This window comes from Salarias fasciatus, chromosome 12 (genome assembly GCF_902148845.1).
Source record: "Salarias fasciatus chromosome 12, fSalaFa1.1, whole genome shotgun sequence".
NCBI lineage: Eukaryota > Metazoa > Chordata > Actinopteri > Blenniiformes > Blenniidae > Salarias > Salarias fasciatus.
The window spans coordinates 10,252,299-10,277,294 of record NC_043756.1 but is presented as its reverse complement, the minus strand read 5'-3'; the positions used below and the strand labels follow the sequence as shown (position 1 = coordinate 10,277,294).

Here is a 24,996-nt window from a genome sequence, read left to right as displayed (position 1 = left end):
CAGGGAATCTATTGGATTATTTAAGGGGAAGATGCTCCATGTTATTTGTTTGGTGTTTTGTATTTCCCCTGAGGAAGACAAAAAAGGGAGCAATTGTGGACAGACTCCTATGACGTGAATGTATAGAAAGCAAATTGCAGCTTCAACTATATACATTTAAATGTATATGTATAGTGCAGTGCATACCTATATAGTATAGGAACACATACATCGGTATAGATACATGTATCATGCAGTTAATGCACACACAGTGTGGCTGCTACACAGGTGGGATGCACGTGCATGTGTGAGTTTGTAAAATCAGAGAGTAAGAAATCGACTCAGAGAGTGGCCTCTGCTTAAGTGGGTCACTCTGTCTGGATGCATGAAGCCAGTCTTATAACAAAGAGAAACAAAACAACTACTGCTGTCCCAGCTTAGTGTGCGGGACAAGCTGAGGGGTAACACAGAGTTCATTATGAGATTTCAAGGCACCTGAAGTTCATTTGTCTCTCTAAAACATCAAAACAGGATAATACGAACAGAAGAGGAGGGAGATGGAGAAAGCCAGTAATTTCTTCTCTTAAACAGTCCTGTCTTTTAAAAAAAATAAAGCCTTTTTATTCATATCTGATATTTGTCTTTGAATGTTAGTGTGAAAAACATTCTGTCTCTGTCAAGGTTCACACTGGACCAAGCCATTTTATAAAACAATGAAGCAAAATAAAATACATTCACTGATAGTTACTGATTTTCCACTGATTCAAAGGATGATTTCATAACACAAATTTTAAAATGATCTATTCTAAACCAAAACTATTCCTGAGCGTACAGTATTGTCACATTTTGATGTGATATTTTAGTATATGCTACAAGTATCAGGAGGGGTGCACATTTAAATACTTTGACATGCTTTGAAAATTCAGCACCTTGTCTGAGTTTAATTTTCATTCCCATTTCCCAGCTTCCATCTTTCTGTGTGCTTTTGAACCGATGCTTGTACTTCTGCCTTTTCCTTTGCACGCAACCGGTGCTAAGGCGAATAAATATGCGCTTATAATCCTGCTGGTGGTGTCATCCAAGTGTCACTCCCAGACATAAGGCAGGTTGACAGTGGGGCATCCCTCGCAATGTGTGTGTATATATGTGTGTGTGCTCAATTTGACTTTGCATGACTGAATGCATGGTTGTGTATTTCTGTGTGTGAACGAGTTTATTAGCATGCCTGCATCGTGTTGCATTCATGTCTGCGGGACTGATTAAGACACTCTCTTCTCTGGTGTGGTGGGACACCTGGTCTTGGTGGGAAAATGGGCTTTGGGCCACGAGGGCACAAACAAAATGAGGCAGGGAAGGGCAGAAGGGAAGCAAGGTGAACTACAGGGAAACCCAGTTGTAAACTTCCGCACCAAAAGGACTTCTAATTTGATCAGGGTCAGATTAGACCTCTGATGCCACATGGCATAGGCGGAGAAACACACTGCTGCCAAACTATTAGGTAACTCAAAAAGGGCGATAACACGAGCTCCGTGATTTCTTAATGCTCACCCCTATACAGTGCGTACAGTTCGTTTTCTTCTTCTACCACACATGCTGTTATTGTTTAAAATCATCATCTATGTCTTTCAAAAGCAACATGTTATTGGATAAAATGTGTTCCTGTTAATCTGCTGTTTCTTTCTGTGATGTGCCTTTGCCGAGATAACTGTTTAAAACCTTGACATCGCAGCTGAACATTTACTTGGTTAGCGACTATGCATTGTTTGAGGCGCGGGAACTAAAAGCTGCAGGTGGCGGGTTCACACATTAAAGTGCATTTTCCTTTCAAAAACGTATTGATTCACAATATGGTTTTTGTCCCCAATAGGAAAGCCTGCGTGAACTGATTTTCCTCCCCACAAAATTTTCAAAAACGACTGAGCACCCACACATGCATACATGCACGCACGCGCGCACGTCACGTCAACAATAAATAACAAGCAGAAGGCAGCTTGCGAGAATGCAGTAACAAAGCTAAGCAGGAATGGCAGTTTTCTTGGTGTCTGCTTAGACTTAAAGTAATTGCTGCATGTCTGTCATTGCCAACGAAGGCGAAGAAAATGTCTTCCTCAGCTGCTCCCCTGCCTGTTTTGTTCGCTGCACTTGTGTAAAGTGGGAGAAAATAAGTGTCATTCAATGAATGCAGCTATTCTTCCCATGACAGCTTCATATCTGTGAGTTGGGGGGAGGCCACCCCAAAATCCTCCTTTCTACTGGTAACGCCTTTGACAGGGTGTTAAAAAAGGCCCCACCTCTTTGTCCGAGCATGAGTAAGCACGCACATGCACTCGCAAGCGCATGGACACACACACACACACACACACACACATGCAGACACACCTACGTCCCACTCAGCAACACCTACACACCCACTCAATAACATGCAAGGACAAACACACGCATACACGCACGCACGCTCGCACGGAGTGAGAGCAGTGAAGGGTGTCTGTGCTGAGTGAATAGATGCCCTTTTTAACCCTACTCAGCAAGTGTCCCTGTGTTAATACAGCTGATCAGATGGCTGAAAGAGAGACAGACAGTGCATGACAGAAACACAGATGTTGCTTAAGACTTGAGAGCAGAGCGAAATCATTTTCTTACATTTTTACAACTATACCTGTCTGTCAGTCTGTCTGACCCTGTCGCGTTCTCTCAAAACTCCCTCGACCTCACTTTCAATATTCAGCAGGCAAGTGGGTCAGTTACCATAGTAACTCAGAGGCCAGAGAACCTCTAGTCTGTTAAGAAAAATCCCCAAAACCTCGTATCGAAAAACTCATTCAGTTGAGCGCTGCAACTTAAAAAGAGTGAGTGATGGACATGACAAATTTTGTGAACACACATGCAAGAAAATTTAAATTCCAAGATATTTTAGCTGAGTATATGAACCGGCACAAGAAAAACATTGGCGCCCCAAATTTACTTGAACCAACATCAGGGTGAAAATAAAAACAAACCTCAGCCAGGAGGTACACTCTTGGGAATAATGTCATATAGTTGTATTATAATAACATACAATAACCAATATTTTACTGCATCCCATTGATGTCAAAATCCTTTTTTTTTTTTCTTTTTGCAAATAAGATCCTAAGATCCGACCAATTTTTATTTGCTCACACTGGCTTGAAATCCCACAAATTATTTAAAACCCATATCACAGACAACGTCTTTGACAAGAAAAACACAATTGCCTGTTTTTTCTGCTTTGTTCGAGTGCATTTCTTATTGAAAGGCAGGACAGAAAGGCTGGAGGTCTGACAATGATCACTTGAAGTGCACTGCACGTTCATTGTGTAACTTTTAATGACTGCGACCTTCTGACCTCCTCAGAAGTCAACCGGCCACTTCATCGCTCCGCTTTCCTGTACTGCCGAGGTAAACTCACTGATGGTGCAATTCTTTCAACATTTCAATAAACAATTAAATATTAATACACTGTACGGAGATGATGAGTGGAGGGAGTTTGGGACGAACAACCGCTGCCACCTCGGCTCCACAAGCAAAAAAAAAGAAAAAACAAGACTGCAGATCATCTTTTGTTTCACAAGTGGTCCATGTGAAGTTATCATTTTTACCGTTTCATTGGAAGAGATTTTTTTTTTTTTTTTTTTTTGAAGAAAATCAACATTCCATTAATAATACACAACATTAATCTTTAAAGGCTAATATGAAAGAAATTGGAAGGGGAAAAAAAGAAGCGTGTTCCCTCTTCTTGGTGAAACAGCGTCCACCAAATGGAAACTTGTGAGCAGACATGACTGCTCCTTGACATTACCAGAAATTATAGCATATTGTACAAAGCTCGGTAGTAGGGAGAGTGAACGAGCGCGGGAACGACAGAGAGACCCCTGCGGCTCACACCCTGGTGTGTACGTTACGCTCTATTAAATTAGCATGACTCCAATATTAAAATAATAACATTTACCTCCACAATAAATGCTTTGGGTTCCCAAATCAATATCTCTACCCTATAATGCCAAAGTATCATTACAAATAATAAGAGCAAAGTTGTTGCATTATATTGAGCATTAAAAAAAACTCAGAAGGGCATGCACGTATTATAGATGAAATAATTTCATTTGAAATGTCACAGAATCCCACCTTAAGTGTTAATAGAGTTACACTGTTAATGTGTTTTTTTTTTTCTTCTTTCTTTCAGTTCGGTTCGATGGCAAGAAAAAGCAAAAGGCAACACAATCGTAATGATACTGTAATGAAGACAGAAAAGGCACGGATGCATTCTTTTGACGCTATTGCCATTAGCAACAGTGTTTCTTCTCTTAATTTAGGTTTTAAGAATGAAGAAAGAAAAATCCCAAGGCAAACTTGCCGCGCGAAGGTTCACCTAATGTTTAATTGCACAATTGAAGCATCTTCCATAAGCACAAGATACGCACAATCAGAGAAACTGAGGCACCAAAGACTCATATGCCTCCGCATCCACAAAGCAAACCTATTAGTGTTCAAAGAATACTTGAGACGTCAAATCAGAGCCCCCCCCCCCCCCCCACCCCCCCACCCCCCGCCTGAAAAAAAAAAAAAGAGAAAGAAAAAATGAAGGAGAAAAAAAAATCATTGATTGAGCTACACAGATGACAGATGAATTAGTGGACCAAGTAAAAAAAAAAAAAAAAAGGACATAAAATGTTGGAGTGGAGGGATGATTGTATCATCTGTGAGTTGATAGAGTCGAGTCTAAAGGTGAGAACAGAATGATAGGGAACTGTACAGTTGAATTGTGAAGGCCCCTGCCACGCCGTCTATGGCCTTATTGGATGAGCCACTCTCAAGGTACTCAGTCTCCATTCAGAGCATGAATCAATGGTTCCTGATTAGATTTCGGGGGGTTACTATGCTGTTTTTGTTTGTTGTGACATCTTTCCTTGCTTTGTGAGGTCTCTGTGCTCTTGCCTGACAAAGGCACCACCTCCTCTGATGGAGGAAGAGCAAAATGGAGAGACAGGATCTGGGGGAGGGGGAATCACTGAAAGGGACCGTGGAGGCTGTTCCTTCTCATTTCTTGTTGTGTTGCGTTTTGTGGCGCCGTTGTGTGCAGGTGTAAATGCAAGCATTTGTGTTTTCATATGTCAGTTTTGGCAGCATGAAACATCTGTGGTGGAGTAGTCATTGAGCATTTGTTAAATATCCATCAGATGAGAAAGTGTGTCTGTCCTGAAATGAAAATTGATTCTTTTGCTGAATGTTCCTGTTACTATTAGTCTTTATTTTGTTCCTGCCCCTCCACTCTATTCAGTGGAGGAATTGGGAAGAGGAGCAAGATTGAAAAAGGAAGGCATTTGCAAGCGATGAAGACTCTCAAGTTTCCAAGTGTTCATTATGGGAGAAAATGCAGGTCAGAATGACCTCCTGTCCTGTCTTGTCTTCAATGGCTACTTCAGATGGTAATAGTCTGAACAGGAAACAAACCACCCCCGACACATCCTCTGACAAGCTACATGTAGGGTCCATTAAACTGGTCAGTGCATGTACAAAATTGACAGAAACAGAAATGTATGGTTCAAAATATTTATCAGAAGCTGTTTGAGAAAAATCTAACTCACTACATTCCAGCCGAGGCAAGGCCAAGCCTCACTGTCTGTGTGATAAGGGGCTCTAAATCTAAACAGGGCCAAAGCATCTGCCTTAATAATAAATGCACCATGCTAAAAGGTTACTTGAACTGCCGAATTCAAATTTAATTGAGGCTGTGTGTTGAATAATTAATCCTTTTCCCAGGGAACACAAGGCGTACTGGACAAGCCAAAGCTGAAAAGCCTGGAGAGACGAAGAGAAAGAGAAAGAGCAGGAGGGAAACACGAGGCAGGGACGGAGGGAACACAGCGACGAGTGCTGCTCGAACCCACCCCTCCATCCCATGAACTCTGGCAGCCGGCGACCCGCTATACAATACCAAGTCAAGGCATGGCGTCATCTGCTGCATCATCGCCCTGGTAACCAGCCTATGTGTTTGAATTAAGAAGAAAAAAGAATCTACCTTTCAGCAACTGAGCACAAATGGGAGAGTGTGAAAAAGGGCAATACTTAAGAAAAAGAGGAATAAAGCAAAGAAAAAAAGGCACCACAAAATGATGTTTGGTAGTTTTGTTGTTATTTTTTGTTGTTATTGGGGTACAAAGCTGACATAAAGAGGAAAGTTTAACGCCTGTCTTTAATGTTTGTATCAGTTCGCACCCCGCTCCTCCTCCTCCTCCTCCTCCTCCTCCTCCTCCTCCGTCTGTAGGTATTTCAGTTGGAGGCGTCTCCTTAGATCTGTGCCTTTTAATGCTGACTGCCGCAAATCTTTTGAGGCCGACTACAAAAGCAAGCTGGCAGTAAACTTTTCCCCCTGAAGGAGAAAGAGAGAAGTGCTGTTTGGGATAGCTCCCCTCTGGGGATTCTCCTCCCCGGCACGTTGATCTCAGGGCGCCACTGCTCCTCCTCGCCACTCCAACAGGCCGACAAACACACTCACCTGCAGGGGCAAGATCGCCAGAGCGCTCTTGTTGCTACAATCCATTCCATTTTTTTTGTTTTGTTGTTACAGTAAGCAATATGGCGTGGAGAACAGTGCGCTGCATATGTACGAACAATATTGTACGTAATCGCTGTAATTGTATTATAATCAGGAAACACCGCCGTCGTACGCACAAGCTCCTGCACTTCTGCTAGATTTCACTCGCCCCGTGCCTGGCGTTCTCGCTCTCCCATCAGCCCTCTCTGGGTCTCAGCTGAGGCTGCTCCTCTCCATTGTTGATCTGACTCTGGGCTCGACATTGCTGAGGTGGCGGATTGTGGCACGGCGATGCCTCTGTCAGTAACGTGCTTATCCTCTCGCTCGAGCCGTCCTCTTATACATAAAATATCAAACATCTGAGGGACAATATGCTGACCTGCAGTGACCTCCACACATGCGTGCGCACACAAAAGGGACACACACACCCGCTTTCACATGGACACACGCAAACACACACACACACATACACACAGACACGCGCGCGGGCTTCGAGAGCTCAAATCAGCTCACATCCCCCACTCGTACGTGCCTTGACTTTTTTCCATCACCGCCGTATCCCTCAGATGATGTATTTGCGACATCTGGCGGCACGCGCTATATTCATGGGTACTGAGATGCAAGGTGTGTGTAGGAGGGAGAGGGAGGAAGGGAGAGTGAAAAGAGTCATGGCTGCCTCGGATGGCAGCGGCGCAACAGGGAAAAGCGAGGAGAACGAGCGGGGCAGAGCGAGCCGAAGGACCCCAAATCGGGGGGTACAGCGACAGACGCGCTCGGAGGCAAACATGTCATTGGTTACGAGCCGTAAAAGGCGCAAGCACCTCAAAATTCACACCAAAAGGCTTGGCTACCCCCTAGTGGGCGCCCAGTGGCAATCTGACCCCTTTGGCGTAGTGGGGGTGCTGCGGTGGGCTGCCATGAATCCATCGGGGTCAGAGGTCGGCCTTCTTGAGTTGCAGTGACATCATGACAATGGGACACTTCTCGAGCCTCAGAAACACAAGCTGATCCATTCTGCTGAGCTCAGGCACCAGGCCCCTCTTTTCCCACACATTCACACCCTGCATCAGACAGGCAGAGAGCGAGCGAGCGAGCGAGCAAGACAGCAGAAGGGTGAATATGCAGGCCTCACACCCAGAACCCCCACCCTTCCTTCCTTTCTTTCTTTCTTTCTTTCTTTCTTTCTTTCTTTTTTCTTTCTTTCTTTCAGAAGCTAGATTAAAAGAGATGGCTTAATTCTGTCTAATTATCCTACCCTTACACTCCTCCCTGCATCCTCCTCATCTTTTTTTTTTTTCCCCGCTCTCCCTATATCTCAAAGTGTGGATGCTAATTAGCTGATGTGAACTGTATCGACTATACAAACAGACTGAGCAATAACGTGGAAAAATATACCCCTGCCCTTCATGATACAGTATTGCATATTCATACCGTAAGTATGATCTCAAATGTTTCTTTGGTTACTGAAGCGCTCGACAAGCACTCCGCTGGAAACTGTCTATTCTGCGGACCAGTCAGAACTATGATACTGTGACTGATGATGCTCATCACACATTATCAAATTGCTCAGATAATTGCAAGACTTAAGGCGGGAAAGCCAGGCACAAACGCCCCGAAAACACTGAATAACGCTGTTGCATATACGTACAGTGTTACCACAACATCTGAATCATCACTCTAACTGTATTAGCTCAACAATAAACAATGCATTTTACACACTCATTTGCTTTATGTAATAATACTGCAATCTCCATGTGTGTATGTAAGCAAGCGCCTCTGCATGCACGTTACATAAGCAGAAATCACGTTAATGAGATCATACACTAGTGTTGAAAGTGCTAATTAGATGCCGGGCTGAGGGTGAGGAAACTCGGCGCGGATCCGAGTGACTTCAACCATTGTTTCCTAATCCCCTTCACACATTCATAATTCATTCTATCATGGACAGCAATGATACAGCAGCGCTCGTTTTGTCTCCTTTTCTTTCTCTCTGGTTGGGGAGATGATGGTTTTCTTTTTTTTTTTTTCCCCCTTTCTTGCTGTGAGGTTTCACTGCGATCATAATAAAATGTGCGAGCGAGGGATGTTCGCCTCGGGACCCAGCTGTCGGACCACTTTGACAGCTTCATTTGTGATGTCGCTCTTTGATCCTTCCTGTCACTGATATCCAATGCCACTGAACATACATTTGCCCCACAACCAAAATAAATAAATAAATAAATAAATAAAGAGTGCACTCTGCTGCGCAGCGCCAAGTGAGGCAACGTTTTCGAGCTAGTTGGCTGTTTGCTGCATCTGCTGCGAACCGGCTCGCCTCCACCCTCTTTGCTCTCCCTCCACTGCAGCGATGCATCGACACCTCCAGGGCTGATCCCTTTGTAAATGATCTCTGACGCAAACCCACCTACCCACACACACACACACACACAGTAACGCAAACAACACTGTATGGAAACAACGGCAGATTGACTCCCAACTCTGACTCCCTGTGCATAAAGTGCATATTCCCAAAGTGCACCATTACTGCATGGGAAAGAGTAAGGAAGAGAGGTGTAGCTAAATGAGGAGAGGGGTGCAACACTAAACAAGAGCAAGACAAACATCGACACCATGCTAGTTAGGATGTGATATAGAGAAAAGGAGATAGCAGGCGGGAGAGCTGGAGGGCGACTGATTATGATCGGAGCTGTCAGGTCTAAAATGCGGAGATATCAGCCATATCTGCTCTCAGTGATACAGATAGAGAGAGACAGATATCAACCCACGCTGGCCTCCCACTGCATGGACACAACCTCTTCAAGAGAATGTGATGAGTTAACGGGATCCAATCCTGCATCTCACTGTCTATCCAACTAGTTGTACAGTATTTTCATGATTCCTGGGTGTAATACTAGTGAATATGTTTTTTTTATACACGCTGTGGTCCGTCTCCGACTTCTCAACAAACACTAGTGACACCTGAGTGGAGTTGTGCTGACACAAAGATTTCACAAAACATTAAATAGCAAATTTTCTAAATCTGTTTTTAGGAAGAGGCATACTATGTGATTAACATATTTATAGCAACTGCAGTCCTTGTTGATAACTTTTAAATTATTATATATGTATATTTCACACTTGTAAAACCTAAACCACTATGGAAAAATATCTTAATACAGCCTTCTGGCAGATATTCCTTGAAAAAAAAGAAAAGTTGAGATATTTCTTATCCATCTGCTGCATGTTCCTTTGGCAAGTTGCATGCTTCGGCCCAGCGCAGCTCAGATTATATCACATACACTCAGAAAGATATGGACATAGTGTACATATAGGAGCAACTCTTTGAAACGCCTTTGCTGTTGGCAGGCTCGGAGACAACCGCAGGCATTTTGACCTCTCCACCAAGCATGTGGGCATCAAAACTCCAAACCCCACAGACACCCGCAAGAAGAAGTCGAGTCTTCTTCCAAGAGAGAACAACAGCAAGAAAGAAAGAAGCAAAGAGGTGATATTACAGTCCAACTTTTACTGACTGTTCTCTGAAGAATTTTAGAATGACAGTGTGGGTGTCGGTATGCTTGTGTGTGCGCGTGCGTGGAGGAGACATAAAGAGAGCGAGTGCACGTCCGCATGCGCGTGTATATATGCAGACATTTTACTAACTTTTCACTTTCTGTCCTTTTCAAATAACTTGATATAATTATATTAATTTTTTTTGTATAATACTCAGAAACTATCTTACTCTGAGATGTTATTCGACTGGAGAAACAAAACTTTAAGAACATAAAAGGATATACACACACCAATATATGATAATTTCCACACAATCTATTTTTTGGGAGCAGTTAAATTGAACCACATCATACATTTTTCCATTATTCACAACTAAAAATAATCTTTTATTAATAGGATGTTTTCACATACTATATCACTTAGTGCTACTTTCCTTGGTTAAAATATGTAATTAATCAAATGAGTAACAAAAAATATGACTTAAAAAAGTCCGTCATGGTTACCATGCATTGTGGGAAGTTATCAAACCGTCAGTAGCAAGAAAGGGCCATTTATGCTGATCTCTTCATTTGTATAAGTTAACTTTTGCTCTTTTTCCCTCCTTTTTGCGGATCTTAAACAATGGTGTGTGTGCTATGTGTGCATGTGTATATCTGTGTCTGAAATAACAAAATGGAGGAAAAAAAATAGATAAAGATAAGAGCAGGAAGGGACTCACCTTGAGAGAAAGTGAGAATGAAAGGGAGGAGGGAGTCGAACCACCTTTAAACTTCGACTCCTTTGTCAGACGTGAATAAGTAGAGGATGGAGAGCTGGTAGAAGGCTGTATGGAGAGCACTGGTACGGCTTCACCTTGAGAGGCAACGCCAACATCCAGACTCTTTTATGAACCACGTATGCGGGAAGGTGCATATGAAGGATAGCGGGAACAGAAAGCTCACCTTGAGAACAGTGAGGGGCAGAGGAAAGGTCTCCCACCCAGCGATAAGAAGGGCCCTTTTAAAGGACTTAAAGGAGGAACACTCAGTCAGGAGGGCCGGGCAGCCTGACTGATTGCAAGGTACAGCCCAAGGGTCACACTCAGACTCAGTGAGGGCACAGATGTTGGACACACACACATGTGCGCACACACATAAAGTTCACATTCATTCACTTGTCCATTAACGCACGCACACACACACACACGCACACGCACAATCCTCTATACCCCTCTGACCAGCTCTTCATCATTACAAGTCAAACTCAAGATGAAGAGAAGACAGATTATAAAACAGATGGAGTGATAGCAAGCCAGATAGGAAGAGACAGGACAGGGAGCCTCGACAGTAATCTAAATGTCCTTTCCTGTGATTGTCATTGGCATTCTTATGGACTGGCATGTATCACCACAATATGTCAAATAATACCTCTCACTGTTCAGTCTGCTGTAAAGGGTAGACCTGTTTCCATAATGTCACAGAGGAGGAAAACATCTAAAAAAGATGCTTCCAGCAAGCCTAAGTCCTGCATCCAACAAATCCATCAAGATCACTAAATGTCTCCAGTGGCAAATCCAATCAAACAGACTGTTCTTAACAGGCATGACAAAGCAAAGATACCGAGGAAAACAAAAATGTTTTTTTTTTTTTTTTTTAAATAAAATGAAGGAGAGAAAGAATTGATTTCTGCAAAGGAAATTCACCTCAGAGGGAAAAATCCACTGCTCCGCCTTTTTTCCCTTTCCCTTCTTTCCTTTTTCTTTGTCTTCTGTCAAAAACAACTTGGGCTAACATCACAAGCTGTCACATCAAGGCCATCCCCTGCATCTTACAAAAGGGAGAATTCTGCAGTTGGATGGCGCAGCGAAGCTCTTAGACACCCAACCATCGTTTACACACATGAGGTATAAAAGAGTGAGGAAAAAAAAAAAAATCTTTTTCTATTTGAACCAGAGTTTTTGCCCTGAGGACAAACCCATTATGGCACAGTAAAGGAAGTTTTCCATGCAATAACTGAACAAATAGATACAGATGGTATGCTCAGGGTAGTAGGAGATGTAAAAGCCAACCTTTAAAGCTATTTAAGAACATCGTCGTGATTCTAATCGCCGAGGGTTTTATTTTCACAAATGATGGCTGCGTCACATGATCATTATCTGCCAGGTACAGTACACAAGAATGCCGTTTCTTATCAACCGCAATGGAGCCGAGCTACAATGTAGCCGCAACTGATCACAACCCAGTGTTATAGCAAAGTCTTTCATCATGTCTGAGTGGACACACACAAACACACACACACGCACTCTTTCAACATCAGCAAATGCTTTCAACCATTAGCATCATAGAAGGTAGATAAGTGTGCCCCCTCTTTTGCAACAACCACTGGGGAGGTGAGAGGCCTTGTAGTCAACATGCTGAAAGACTACTCAGTGATCAAAGACTCAGAAAAACATGACCCATGATGGCTTCTCTGAGAAGATAGCAAAGAGGGGGAGCCGGAGCAGGTAAAAGGAGAAAGATTTGAAAGAAGCATTGAGTAAAAAGCAGCAAAGGTGGAGTGCAAGCACATATTTGCCATTTGCGACAAAGACAGCCCACCATATTTATAGAAAAGTGTGATCCGACCCTATGGTTTGACATTAAGACCTTGCTAGGAGTTTAAGCTAATGTTAAATTTAATCATTTGGCATATTGTAAGAACATCTCAGGTGATTGAGGCCATCATTTGATGAAGGAGTTTTGACAAGGATCACATGACTTCCATACATCCTGTATCCTACAATGGTTCTGAAACGCTGGTGTTGACCTATTCAATGTGTGGCTCGACTTTACAGACGACAGTCTTGATATGATCAAATGTAAATGCTGGACCAAGACAACGTCAAGGCAGAGAGGTTACCTGTCATGTCAAGGATTCACTACATTAACAAAGTTAACTACCGTAATTTTGCAAGATGAAAAATAATACTTTTAAATTAATTATTATTTTCATAGTTTTCCAACAAAGTAAAACCTAAACATGAATCACGATTCTATTAGACTAATGCTTACCTTTCTCATTGTTTTAATTTTCTCATAAAACATTGCATGCCCAAGCTACATTTGAGGAAGACAAAAGAGTAAATACACTCCGAGTCAGTTTGGTTAAGGTCCAGACAACAGCCATTTGTCACTGTAGGGCACAATTTTTAAGCAGTCTTGCACTGAGAGAAGAGGAAACTCCAACAAGGATGTTCACTCTGACTGTCTGCAGATTTGCCAACACAAGTGTCAAGACAAGTGCACCTATGTGCTTACCTGTAATGGTGCAGGGGCAGGAGGGCAGAACAGACTGTTTCAAAATTCAGTCGATGCATGTCTGAATAGGTCTGAGTGTTTCTGTTTCACTGTAAGTGTGCGTTTGTGTATCTGCGTTATTGCATGCACATATTCTTCTTTGAGACAAGAGAAAAAGAAAGAGCATGAATGAACAAAAGGAGAGAGCGCACGAGAGAGAAACAGAGAGAGAGAGACAAAGAAAGGCAAAAAAAGTAAAAACATATGTACTGAGAGCTCCTGGACAAAGGGTAGCAGAGCAGAGTACAAAGATGACTGCATTAGAATATGAATCCAGGGCCGTGGGCACTCTTGGCACTTAAAGAGCCCCTAAAGTCAAGTGTCAACTATTATGTGCCATCAGTGGCGACACAGGGTCACAGAGCAGGACAGATGAGGTCAGCAATGGTACTCAGCTTCTCTCTCAACATGCACCATTTAGCAGTCCCACAGTGTGCAGAAAGGACTAGCTGTCATTGGGTGGAAAATAGATTTTGCAGTGACATGAACATCTATAAAGCTTTTAGCAGAATTTTCTTGCACTGGGGAGAAAAAAAAAACATCCAATGATAGTCAATTAGGTGAACAGAGTCAATATTTGTATAGGCACATTCAGCTAATGGTATGACATTTTACATAATATGTGGCATGAGCAATAAAGGCAATAACATCCACAGATGTACCTCATTTCCTGCGATTAACTGTCGAACAGGTACAAATAAAACACGCAGACCACATGCTGAATGTATAAAATGCTTCAGTTGTTTGCTGCTAAACCAGCTCTGTAATTACCTGGAGGATGTTTTAATTGTCACATGTTCTACTCTTAATATTAGTCAACGCTTTAGCAGCTCTCCAAGTGAGATTGATTGGATAAATCAGTCGGGATTATGGGGAAACAGGAGGCCTGCCAATCAGTGATGTGTGTGTCTGTTTGCATGTGTGTGAGTGCACGTACGTGCATGTGAGTGTGTGTGTGGGCGCTTCCAGCATGTGCATCGCTGGGATCGTGCCAGTGCATGAGCACACATACATGTTTGTTGGTATGTGTGTGAAAGTACTGTATATAGGGCTGACAGCTGGTCTTGTTCAAAAGGCTTACTGAGCATTCTGCCTGTTTGGGAAGCAACAAGCACACAGTCTATCTGAACAGGGATCTAAAACCTTTGTCAACAGCGTAGTACTGGTGTAAACAGCCACTGAGTCAACATACTATCACATACATACCAATGGAAAAGTAACCACAATAGATTCCGTCATAATACACTGCAGTATTAGAGATAAAAGGGTTACGAAATGACAAATGTTTTGGTTCTATGTTAAAAAAAAAAGGAAGGGTTGGGAAAGAGTTAGCTGTGTTCTTTCGCCTGCACCTCTTTGAGTTTGTGCAGGAAGTAAAGATCGGATTCCAGTGTGTGTACAAGAGGCTGACACTGCACCGTGTGTGTGTAGACATGTGTGTCAGTCCATCAGCATGTCGGCGTCACAGCCCTTCACTAAGTCCCAGATTAACAGTGACAGGCAGAGATCCCTCTAATTATCTCTTCCTGGACCACATGCAAATGGCAGAGCCAAGTGGAGAGCAGCGATTGGCTGGGGCTGGTTGGGCGCCGCTGATGGGCTAATGAGCCTGGCGACGGGATGCAACCTCGTGATGTACCACCAAAGCAAACCCTCACCATCACACAGTCACACACAGGAGGACACACAAAGAGACACTGTGTCTTAAACACACAGGCGTTGTCTCGTTTCCAGCGTGACACACACAATGAGCGAATATAGAGATGTGCTACACCTTCCCCAAGTATCCGATACAATCTTTGGGTGCAACAGAACTAAAATCGATCTAGACTTCAGTAACTGAATAGTATCTGTAACCGCTAAAGGCTACACTGTTGCCTCGGCATGCATATAGGAAGAAAACACTTTAAATTATTTACTATTTTCTGTATGATTATGTAATAAACTATTACTTATTCAATCAATAGCAATATGAATACCGCCGCTCTGTGGAGCTAGTTTATGCAGGGCTATGCTTCCTGACTGCAATGCTGGCACAAAGGAAACGTCTCTTTTTCATTTCACCGTTTAGTTTTACAGTGTAATCCTTCAATACACTCATCAAACAAGTGAACACATTCTGCAAGCTTAAAAAGCTTATCTCAGTGTCACCTCCAGAGGGGCTGAATAAAGATGGCACATGGAATAGTAAAAAAGAAGAGAAAGCATACAATGATGGACTGGAACAGACGGTCACAAACTGGCTCTTGACAATAGACTGCTGCAGTCAGCTAAAAAGTCATCTCAGTAAATCAGCAGGAAGCATGGCAACAGTGTCAAACAGGCTACTGCTTCTTGAACTGATTCCCAGTCCATCTAAACTGGTTGACAAAACTGGTTCCAGGGGCAAAATATGGAATTATTTTGCTGACAAAGCGCACAAAAACAAATGCCCAGTGGATTGAGCAGAATTTCAGAGAGAAAGTTGATCCAAAGCAAGCAAAGTCAGGTAACAATACACTTCAAGGTTGCGAGTGTAAGCAGAGCATCTTAGTTACCACAGCGCCGTGGCGTCTCTTAGCTTTTACCTTGGTATTATAACAATACTGATTTTTACCTAATATTGATACGATTACTACTGATTACAGCACCAGGCTCACAACACCAATTCTCCGTAACTGAGTTATGATGGAAAGAGGCTCAGATGGCATTGAGGAACACTGTATTTGAATTTGTAGCTGTATGACGACTCATTCAAGCTTGATATATTTCAAACACCTCCACATAAGGCTTGTGTAGCAAGTCATCCTCAGCTTTACAAAGCTCCGACTACTCTGGAGTGAATCCTCAAAATTCTGGCATCATAACAAAATAAATTCCTTCCTATCAGCACCATTGCTGAAGACAAAAGCATCGCTCTCAGTTGCTGGGTGGAGTATGTTCTCTGCTTGCAATACCCCCAGAGTATGTGAGGAGCCTTGGGACTTGCCATTTTTAATCAGCAACGAGTGGATTTGTCTTGTGCCTGTTCCATCCAGCATCTCTATCCATCCTTGGAGGGTTTCGCAGTAGATTAAGTAGCATTTAACTATGGCGTTAAAGTCTCGACAACTACTTATGCACCCAAGGTTTGGCGTTGGAACTATGACAGAGGTTTCTATTTATATTGTGAAATTATCTGAAATGATAAATGCAAAGGGAGGATTTTTAGAGGTCAGGTGCTTTAAGTTGACTAAACACAAGGGATAACCAGATAATCCCGTTGAGAAGCTTGCCTTGTGGCATAAGCACTGCGCACTGACAATTATGTCAATGAATAGTGATACTGCTGAAATGATTGTTAACAGTTGTAACCAATTTAAACCACACGGGAGTTGGGATTGTAGCAGCGGAATTGTATGTGATATAATAACTAAAAAGTGATGGGAAAAAAATCATTTTCACAAGACTGCATTTTGATGAGGGGGGGAGCACAATTTAAACCTGAGAGCACTTTGAACCTCAACACAACGAGCAGCATGTGATGCATCATTTCAGTAATTTAAACTCAACGCAAACATGCTTTATCAGATGGATTTGAGTATTTAAGGCTATAAGAGAGTCTTGATCGTTGAGGTCAGAGACAAAGATATTGTTCAACTTAGTTGCAACTGCAGGCGAGCGACTTGTAGTAATGACTGATGTCTCGTGTCTGTAGAATGGCTTGACCATGACCACTCCCTAAGAAGATGGATTTCACTTGACCCTTGAGATCGTTTTTAGAGGGACAAGACAAATATTTCAGATGTATCACACTGAGGCATCATGCTGGAGGTGAGAGGAGGTAAAGGGAGAGCGAGGGATAAATACAACAGAGGGGGGGGAAAGGGAGAGAGCGAGAGAGAGAGAGAGAGAGAGACGGGGGAGAGAGGAAAAGTGCAACCTGCCTGCCTGGCTGACAGTTGACTCTGTTGGATGTGACTTTCACAGTCTGCTGGCGGTTTGTGTGGAAGCCATCACATCTGTGACTGGCCGTTTGATTAATGAGCCTCTCAGCTTGTCTGTGCAGTTTGAGGTGGGGCCACGGCCTTATCCCAGGCATCACTGATTTATTCGCCTTTGGAGCAAACCTCCAAACTATCGCACACGCTCAAATGTAATGGTGAACATTCACACACACGCAGGCAGACACATGTACGCCCTCCATGATATGCTTACAGTGTACAAGTTGGCGCAGTGCAGATGCGTGCGCGAACACAGCCGGGCGTGGAGGCAGACTGATGCTCACAAGCTCGTCCCACCACCTGCTTACGGCTAATGAAAACCTCAATGTGTCAGCGCTGTCCAGGGGTAGCGGAGACAAAACACACCATGTATAACCAAGCAGACAAAAGATGTATTCTGTCTCCACCAACACAAACTCCCATCCCGAGCTGTCAGTCAGTGGAGGGGACGCACAAGGGGATCGACGAGAGAAGAAAGAAGCCCTTCCTCAATGACACATCACACTCTCCTGATTTTCAAAAGTGACAAGTCTTTTGAATTCCTGGCCTCGCAAGATGGAGAGTCTGATGATGGCTTGAGAGCATTTCTTCTTGTTTCTTTGGCAGCGGCAGCCATGAAATGTCACTCCGGCTAACCTTGAAGCTTTCTCCTGTGTTGTTTAATGCTTCCAAGACTAGAGCAACTAACTGCTCAAAACAGGGTGGCAACATCACCCTTTAAGTCAGATAAATGATTCGAGAAATACTTCCAGGTACATAAGTGTGCATTAGTGTGTGCATGCCCTCAAAAGAGATACACACACACACACACATGCAAAGCTGAGCGCACACTCCCTCATTCCCTGAAGCGTAAAGTAAGACCATTAATCCAGACACACTAAGATCCAGCTTCTCCCCAGGTTGATCAGCGTCCGTGGAGGAAGACGAACATTCTGACATATTTGTTTTTATTTTATTCCCTGAAAAAAAGGCCCGCCATATGGCAGTGCCGAGGAACAGATGGCGATTGCCCACTTCCTGAAAGCACAAGCGTCTATCGCCGCAATTTAAGGAGCTGCTCAAGCAAGAGAATGCCACAGACTGGCATTTTTCCACAAACTGCTATTGTTATGGACCTGGGGGGTAAGAGAAACAATGAGACAATGCAGGAGAAATGCTTTAGTGTTCAGTAGTTACAATGTAGCTTACCATATTATGCTTTCAAATCTATGGGTCAATGCTGCTAGTGCTTTCTTAATGTCAAAGTGTGTGCAATAAAAACATGGAGATTAGTGCCTAGTCAGAAAATCAGCTGTAAAAATATCATAAACCACAGATAACTAACTCTGATATCACTGCTGACGGATGTAAGAAGTCTTTGTGTGGCCCTATGTTGGTTTAAATTAAGAGTACCTGGAGGAGTAGAACCAGTACCTCTCGGCCAGAGTGTCCTTGGATGATGTTCGGTCCTCATGATGGAGTGGAGGAGTGCCCTGTGACACATGAAGCTCCATCTCTCATACTTGGCTGCCCCTTATCAACCAGGTCAGAAGACCTTCACTGACATACAGGCACGCAGAAATGGTTTCAAGAAGTCACCTTGGCAGGCAATAGTTAAAATGTGACTTTTGTCTGTGGCATGGCTTCTCATGTTTTTTTTTTTTTTTTTTTTTTCCAAGAATGTGTTTGAGTTTGCTTGGAAGGAGAAGAAAAATGACATAAAAGATGGTGGCACATGAAGGCCTTGCAACACAATCAGAGTCAGCGATGAAAAAGAAGGGTCATAACTGCAGCCATTAATTCCAACCTACAAAGGGGGTTGAGTCTCTTCGGGCTGTTTTGTGCGAAAGTATGCTGAAACAGAGTTACAAGTGTTCACCAAAGAAAATGGAATTCAAAGGGTGACCAAGGACAAAGCATCCATAGAGTTATCCATTTGTAGATCGCTAGTTGAAGAGAAACTATTCAGCATCAGTAGAACCGTTTTGACTCCAAGTGCCAACAGCAAAGAGTGGCTCATGAGTTCAAGTCAGAGAATGAGGCGGCGCGGACGCCATTCAATCAGTGGATCACAGCAATTAACGGACACCCTTGGTGTGCAATTTGTTCAAGGTGTCATGTCAAGTTGATATTTAACCTGGGGGATGTAATGTTATTGATTTTGGCATTCGATAATAGAAACTTTATTTTAAATGTGCTAAAGGCTTGTGGTAAAGAAAACGAGTTAATACATGTTAGGACGGTTGCTGTAAATCTGAAGTGATCTGTTCAGGTCTTCTTATGGACCTTGATCGTTGAATAGTTTGCAATGTGGTATTTCTGTTCATTGGCATCAATGGAGGAAGTTAAATGAGATAATTTAACTACAGAAAGCGCTGATGGAAGAGTAAAATGTCCCCAACCAAGAAGAAATGTGTTGCAAAAATAAGATGTGAATAACAGCAATAAGGATATAGGAAACGCATGACAAAAAGAACACTGCACACGCAAATACAGAAGTACGACTTGTTAATATAGATGAAACTTGCTCTGGAGACTCACTCTAACTTTTGGTCAAGTCACTCAAACAACAGTTACTCAGTAATCCTTCCTGACAGTCAGTCCATCATTGATCCTTCCATCCGTTTTGATGGATCGCAGCACATCGGCAACCAGCAGGTCAGTCAGCCTACACACCATTCAGTCAAATTTTAACTTAACCTATTATTAGCAGAGAGATCTTTCCCACTTGACACTAAACACACCTTTTATATCATTAACAAAGTGCCTCGATAAGTAAGCTGTCTATTTCACTTGCAAATAAGTTGAATAAAATGTTAGCACACACACATAAAGTGATTCATCTACACCCATGAAACAGCCAGCCTGCAGGAAGTCGGGTCAGCCAGGCAGCCAGTCAACCCTGGGGGTCCTACGGTGGTATTAATCAGTCTGGTTTCTGCCGAAAAGCTCAATCTGCAGATGATGGATGAACCATCATGCTGGGGGAAGTGAAGTGACAGGTGACAAAGAAGGACACACACACCTGTATAAATCCACCTCGCCTCCTGTCTGCCCCACAATGTTACATCGTCAAGGTAGCACGGTGAAAGTGGATGCTCTGTGCGTGTGTGTATGTGTGTGTGTGCGTGCGTGAGCACAAGTGTCTCAGCATGTGTCCTGCTCTGCTAATGAAGTCATCTGGGCAGTGATTTAACAGCCCTATTTTAAAAGCCCACCGCCCTTAACTCATAGCCTTGCACCATTAGAATGTGATATAAACTCTGGGCACAATAACTGTCCTGCCACTATAACAATATATAGGAGGCCGATGATGGGCCACGTTGCTAACTCGCTCGCAAAGTGTGGGGAGCAATAAAGAATAAAGAAGAGTTTCCTCTCTCTCCCTCTCTCTCTCTCCATAGATACATAGGAAATATACAGGAAATGTGAATCCTCTCAGGGAAGGTCACAATGCCACAATAAGGCAGAGTCATGCGGTAGTGTCTTCAATAATAATAAATAAAATAGAATTATGAAAAAAAAAGATGCTGGTGTTGAGTCTACTAAGTGAAAGTGGCCAGAGAGTAATTGTTGTGGAGCCTCTGTGAAAACAGCTGAGGCTGCTTCAGCCAGAAGTTATGCAGAACGCTTCATCCTTATCTCCGCTAACAAACGGATCAGTGGATCAGAGATCAGTGTGCTTATCCTATGAATGGCCTTTTATTGCTTGAGAGATACTTCTGAGTCAGAGATGGATCTGAGGAAAAACTTTGACAGCTTACATATCACCAGCTATGAAACTAACTTCCCACTCTGTGCGAGTGATTCAGACAGAACCGAAGCTATTCACCAAATCCTCCATGAAATCTGCTCCTCTGGCCAACAAAGAGAGGCTAATGAGGGAAATGACAGAATCTCAACACTTCGAAACTGTGAGATTAGGGTGAATTATGTAACCTTTACCCCCCCCCTCCCCTGTTAGCTCCCACTCCCACATAGTTAATGGTTCCGAGTCAGATTTGACTCATCTCCCTTGTCACTCACAATCTCAAACTGCAAGTTCAATCTCTCCCTCTCTGTCTCCTCCTATCTGGCTTCATTCAGTTTCTATTCATGAATGCCCAAACACTAATTTGGCTCAGTCATGCAATGACAGTATCTGTTTTAACATGCAACAAAGCAGCATATAAGGAGAGTGTGTGCATGGGGGTGGGGGAGACGGGGCAGAGGCACGAAGGCGACAAAGCTCGTCACAGCACAGCACAGAGCCGCGCACTTCACCCTTATTAGGCCTGTGTCCTTGGCAGATGCAGAGCTTGCCCTTTGTTAGAAAGGTGCGTGTGTGTGTGTGTGTGTGTGTGTGTGTGTGTGTGTGTGTGTGTGTGTGTGTGTGTGTGTGTGTGTGTGTGTGTGTGTGTGTGTGTGTGTGTGTGTGTGTGTGTGTGTGTGTATGTGTGTGTTACAATGGCAGTGATTTAGAATGGATTGGGCGTAGGCGTGGAGACAAGGTGCAGTAGCCCCATAGCTCCCTGATAGCTGGCAGCGTGACAGCTGTGAATGGAGAACAGGGAACAGCCTGAAGTATTGCAATCTAATATGTGTCACATACCTGCATAAATATTTATGCCTGTTGCAGAGCAAAAAAAAAAAAAAAGAGGGGGGAAGCTTCGGGAGGAGGTGAAGATGGGACAGGAGCAGTGGACATGTGCGAAAAACTTCAATCAGGTGACATAAGATCTAACCAAAACGATCCTTTCCAATCTTGAATCACTCAAACAGGACGCAGGGAGCTTCCCTCAACTCAATTACCAATGAATTTGCCTACGAAGTGAGTTGCATCACATTTGCATTTCAGATGACTCGACTTTAAGATTCGACTCACACGGCGGACTAAAGCTCTGAAAATCAACTTAATCAACTTTCCATTAAAAAACTCCATTCTGCAGCAAAAAAAAAAAAAAATAAAGTTTGCATCACAGACGAAGACCAGGTTGGCTAATTGATCCTTTTCTCGTTTTAAAGCTTTAAACTTATGAGAGAGTGTGAATCAGTAACAAGTGAAATGTTTTACCTGTTGGCCAGCAGAGTGTTGAAGGTGACCTGACTCATGCCCTGATAGGCTGGCAGCAGCCTCGGCCAGTCCCATGCCCAGTCGACCACGACACTCTGTTGATGTATGAGGATAGCGTATTGTTAGTTATTAATCAGGGTTAATATCATCAGTGCATTACTGCTCCAGCTGGGACACACTAACAAAGGAGAAAAAGGGAGGGGGGGGGGGGTCTCCAGTGCAGGCCACCGACATCAGGCGATCAATCATGTCCGCACAAGAAGGTTTTTATTCCAATAAGACAGCAATTAATTTATAAATCCATTTGGGGGGATGTAGCCATCATTTATAGAAAGATAAATCAATTTTTGGAGGGAGTCGTTACTCTTCTTGCTATGCCTTTTTTCTCTCCATCTTCAATGGCACCCCGCCAACCCCCCCCCCCCCCCCCCCCCCCCCCCCCCCCCCGCATCCTCTCTCTCTCTTTCTTAAACACACACACACACACACACACACACATACACACACAATACACACACACTCACACACTTGGCACTATCACCATATTGGGAAAGCAAATAAAAATCAGATTGCTTTGATTGCAAAAATGTCACTCTTAACTCCAGGCTGAGTTTTATTGACAAAAGGAGGAGAACTCCACTCGCTCCATCTATCCAGCCAATCCCCCTCTGCTTCTTCCTCATAGGTGATTGATGGATGTAACTTTTTTTCCTCCCTCCCTCCATTTTATTTGACAAACAACACAGGCACCTGAAGCGGAGAAGGCATTTTAATCATTCTCTTAATAGGGTGTTTCTATGCAAAGCTATGCAGCCTCCTGTGATAAGCCGAAAACAGGCCAAGTTCCAGGATTAAGAGTGTCTGTTTATGAAAAACAATCGCAACAACAAAGCTACATTGTAAAGGATCACAAATTTATAAATGTATCTAATTCATTTTTTTAAAAAAGTAGAAAGACTGACAAGCTTATCTTGAGGGAATACTTGCCTTTGTTTGTTGTCTTGTATGATGTCAACAATATTTCCCTCGTGGCGGGGAAATGATGGGGAAAGCTGACTATTTTCCCAGTGAAAAAAAAAAAAAAATGACTCTACCTGTAGCAAGATTTAACCCCTTTCTGGAGGAAAAAAAAAAATCTAACAATTAACTGAACATCATGGTGGCACTCCTGGGAATAAGTTTGGGATAAGAGGGTATACGGTTCAAAGCCTCAAAGAAGTGCACTTTAAGACGGCACTCTCCTTTAACATTACTCATTTCTTTATGAAAAAAAAAAAAGAAACTTCTTTAGTGGTTTCACCTTTTCCGTGCTCTTTTCTTCCTGCCAGCCTAACTTTGGCTTGGAAAAGGCGGTTCACCTGTGGGGAATACGAGAGCCAAGCCCCAGAAAGACTCGACAACTTCAGTGGCTGCCACAGGATCCAGTTCACTAGAGACTCAAACACTCCTAACCTTCAACACTGAGCCCTTGGCCTTGGTTGAAATAGATAAAAATCACACAACACTGCATGCACACGCACACACAGTACAAAGTCTAAAAACTTAAAGAAGTTTGCTTGAATAATTCCTTCAACAATCGACTGAATATCAAGGACCTTTCGCAGACCCGACATTAAAAATAAACACACGTTTGGATTCCAAAATGAACTGGTTGGACAAACCTGATCCAGCTTCTTCCTGCCAATGTGGTCAAACTGGAAGAGGGGGTTGAAACTCTTGGCGCCAACATGCCCCTCGGAGCCAAGGTCAAAGTTCACCAAGTGAGGAGGATCATCTGGCGAGTCTGTGCCTTCGCTCAGTTTAGACATCAACAGCTCCTGGATCCAAGATGTAGGGAGATAAATGAGCAAAGAAAATAAACTGATAACAGTTCTGCTAATGACGCATCTGGTAGATCAGACAGAGTGGCCAAAGTTAAAATCCATCTTTCTCAAACAAATCACAATCAAAAGATTTCAGCTCTCAGATAATTGGGACATTTCAGTGAGACTTTAACATCTTCTAAATGTGTTCCTTTAACCATTGCCGTTGTTACTTGTTGCAGGTGTCTTCAGAGAAGTACAGTATAGAGTAATGAGTCTGTGTCCGGCATGTTTTGACGTGTGTGTTCATGGTACACGGGCATCCTGTAGAGAATTCACGACGTTCCCATCCATCAGCTTGACAGGCGCCTCTGAACCTCCTCTCCCTCCACATAACCAGCGGCCCCCTCTGTCCCTGACCCGCATGTTCTTGTGGTGACCTTGGTTAGGGAGGCATACCAGGAGCTGAGGAGAACTCAGGCCACTTTTCGGGAATCCCATTCACAGCAGCTAGCACGGCTGTGCAAAGTCACTGTTGTTTAGGAATTACATCAACGGCAGGAAATTTACATGGCGCTCACAAAAACTGTTAAAAACGCGTGAGTGAGTCACGTCATGTTTAGTCATAACTGTGGACGCCGGGCTGTTTATTTAGAGTTGATCCTAAATACAACGCTTTGCCCTCATAAATACTGAAACTGCGATGATAAATGGCCTTGACACAAAGACGCCATTCACCTCTGATTTAGTGGTGTTCCTTGTGAGAGGCAGAGTTCTTTTACAAGGTCATTTAGTACTTTTAGAAGAAAACATCTATGTTTAAAAGTCAGATTTTCACAGATATGCCACTGAACAATGAAAAAAG

General features: G+C 43.2%; 1 protein-coding gene across 1 annotated transcript in view; it reads right to left on the bottom strand.

The window, feature by feature from the left end:
* The window catches only part of kiaa0825 (KIAA0825 ortholog), a 105,905-nt gene that overhangs the window by 38,184 nt on the left and 42,725 nt on the right, over positions 1-24,996 (bottom strand). Inside the window, exons 21-22 of the mRNA XM_030104892.1 lie at positions 23,991-24,146; positions 22,330-22,424 (exon numbers count right to left, since the gene is read on the bottom strand). Of these exons, the coding sequence (XP_029960752.1) occupies positions 22,330-22,424; positions 23,991-24,146 (251 nt within the window). The remainder of the gene's footprint in view (positions 1-22,329; positions 22,425-23,990; positions 24,147-24,996) is intronic.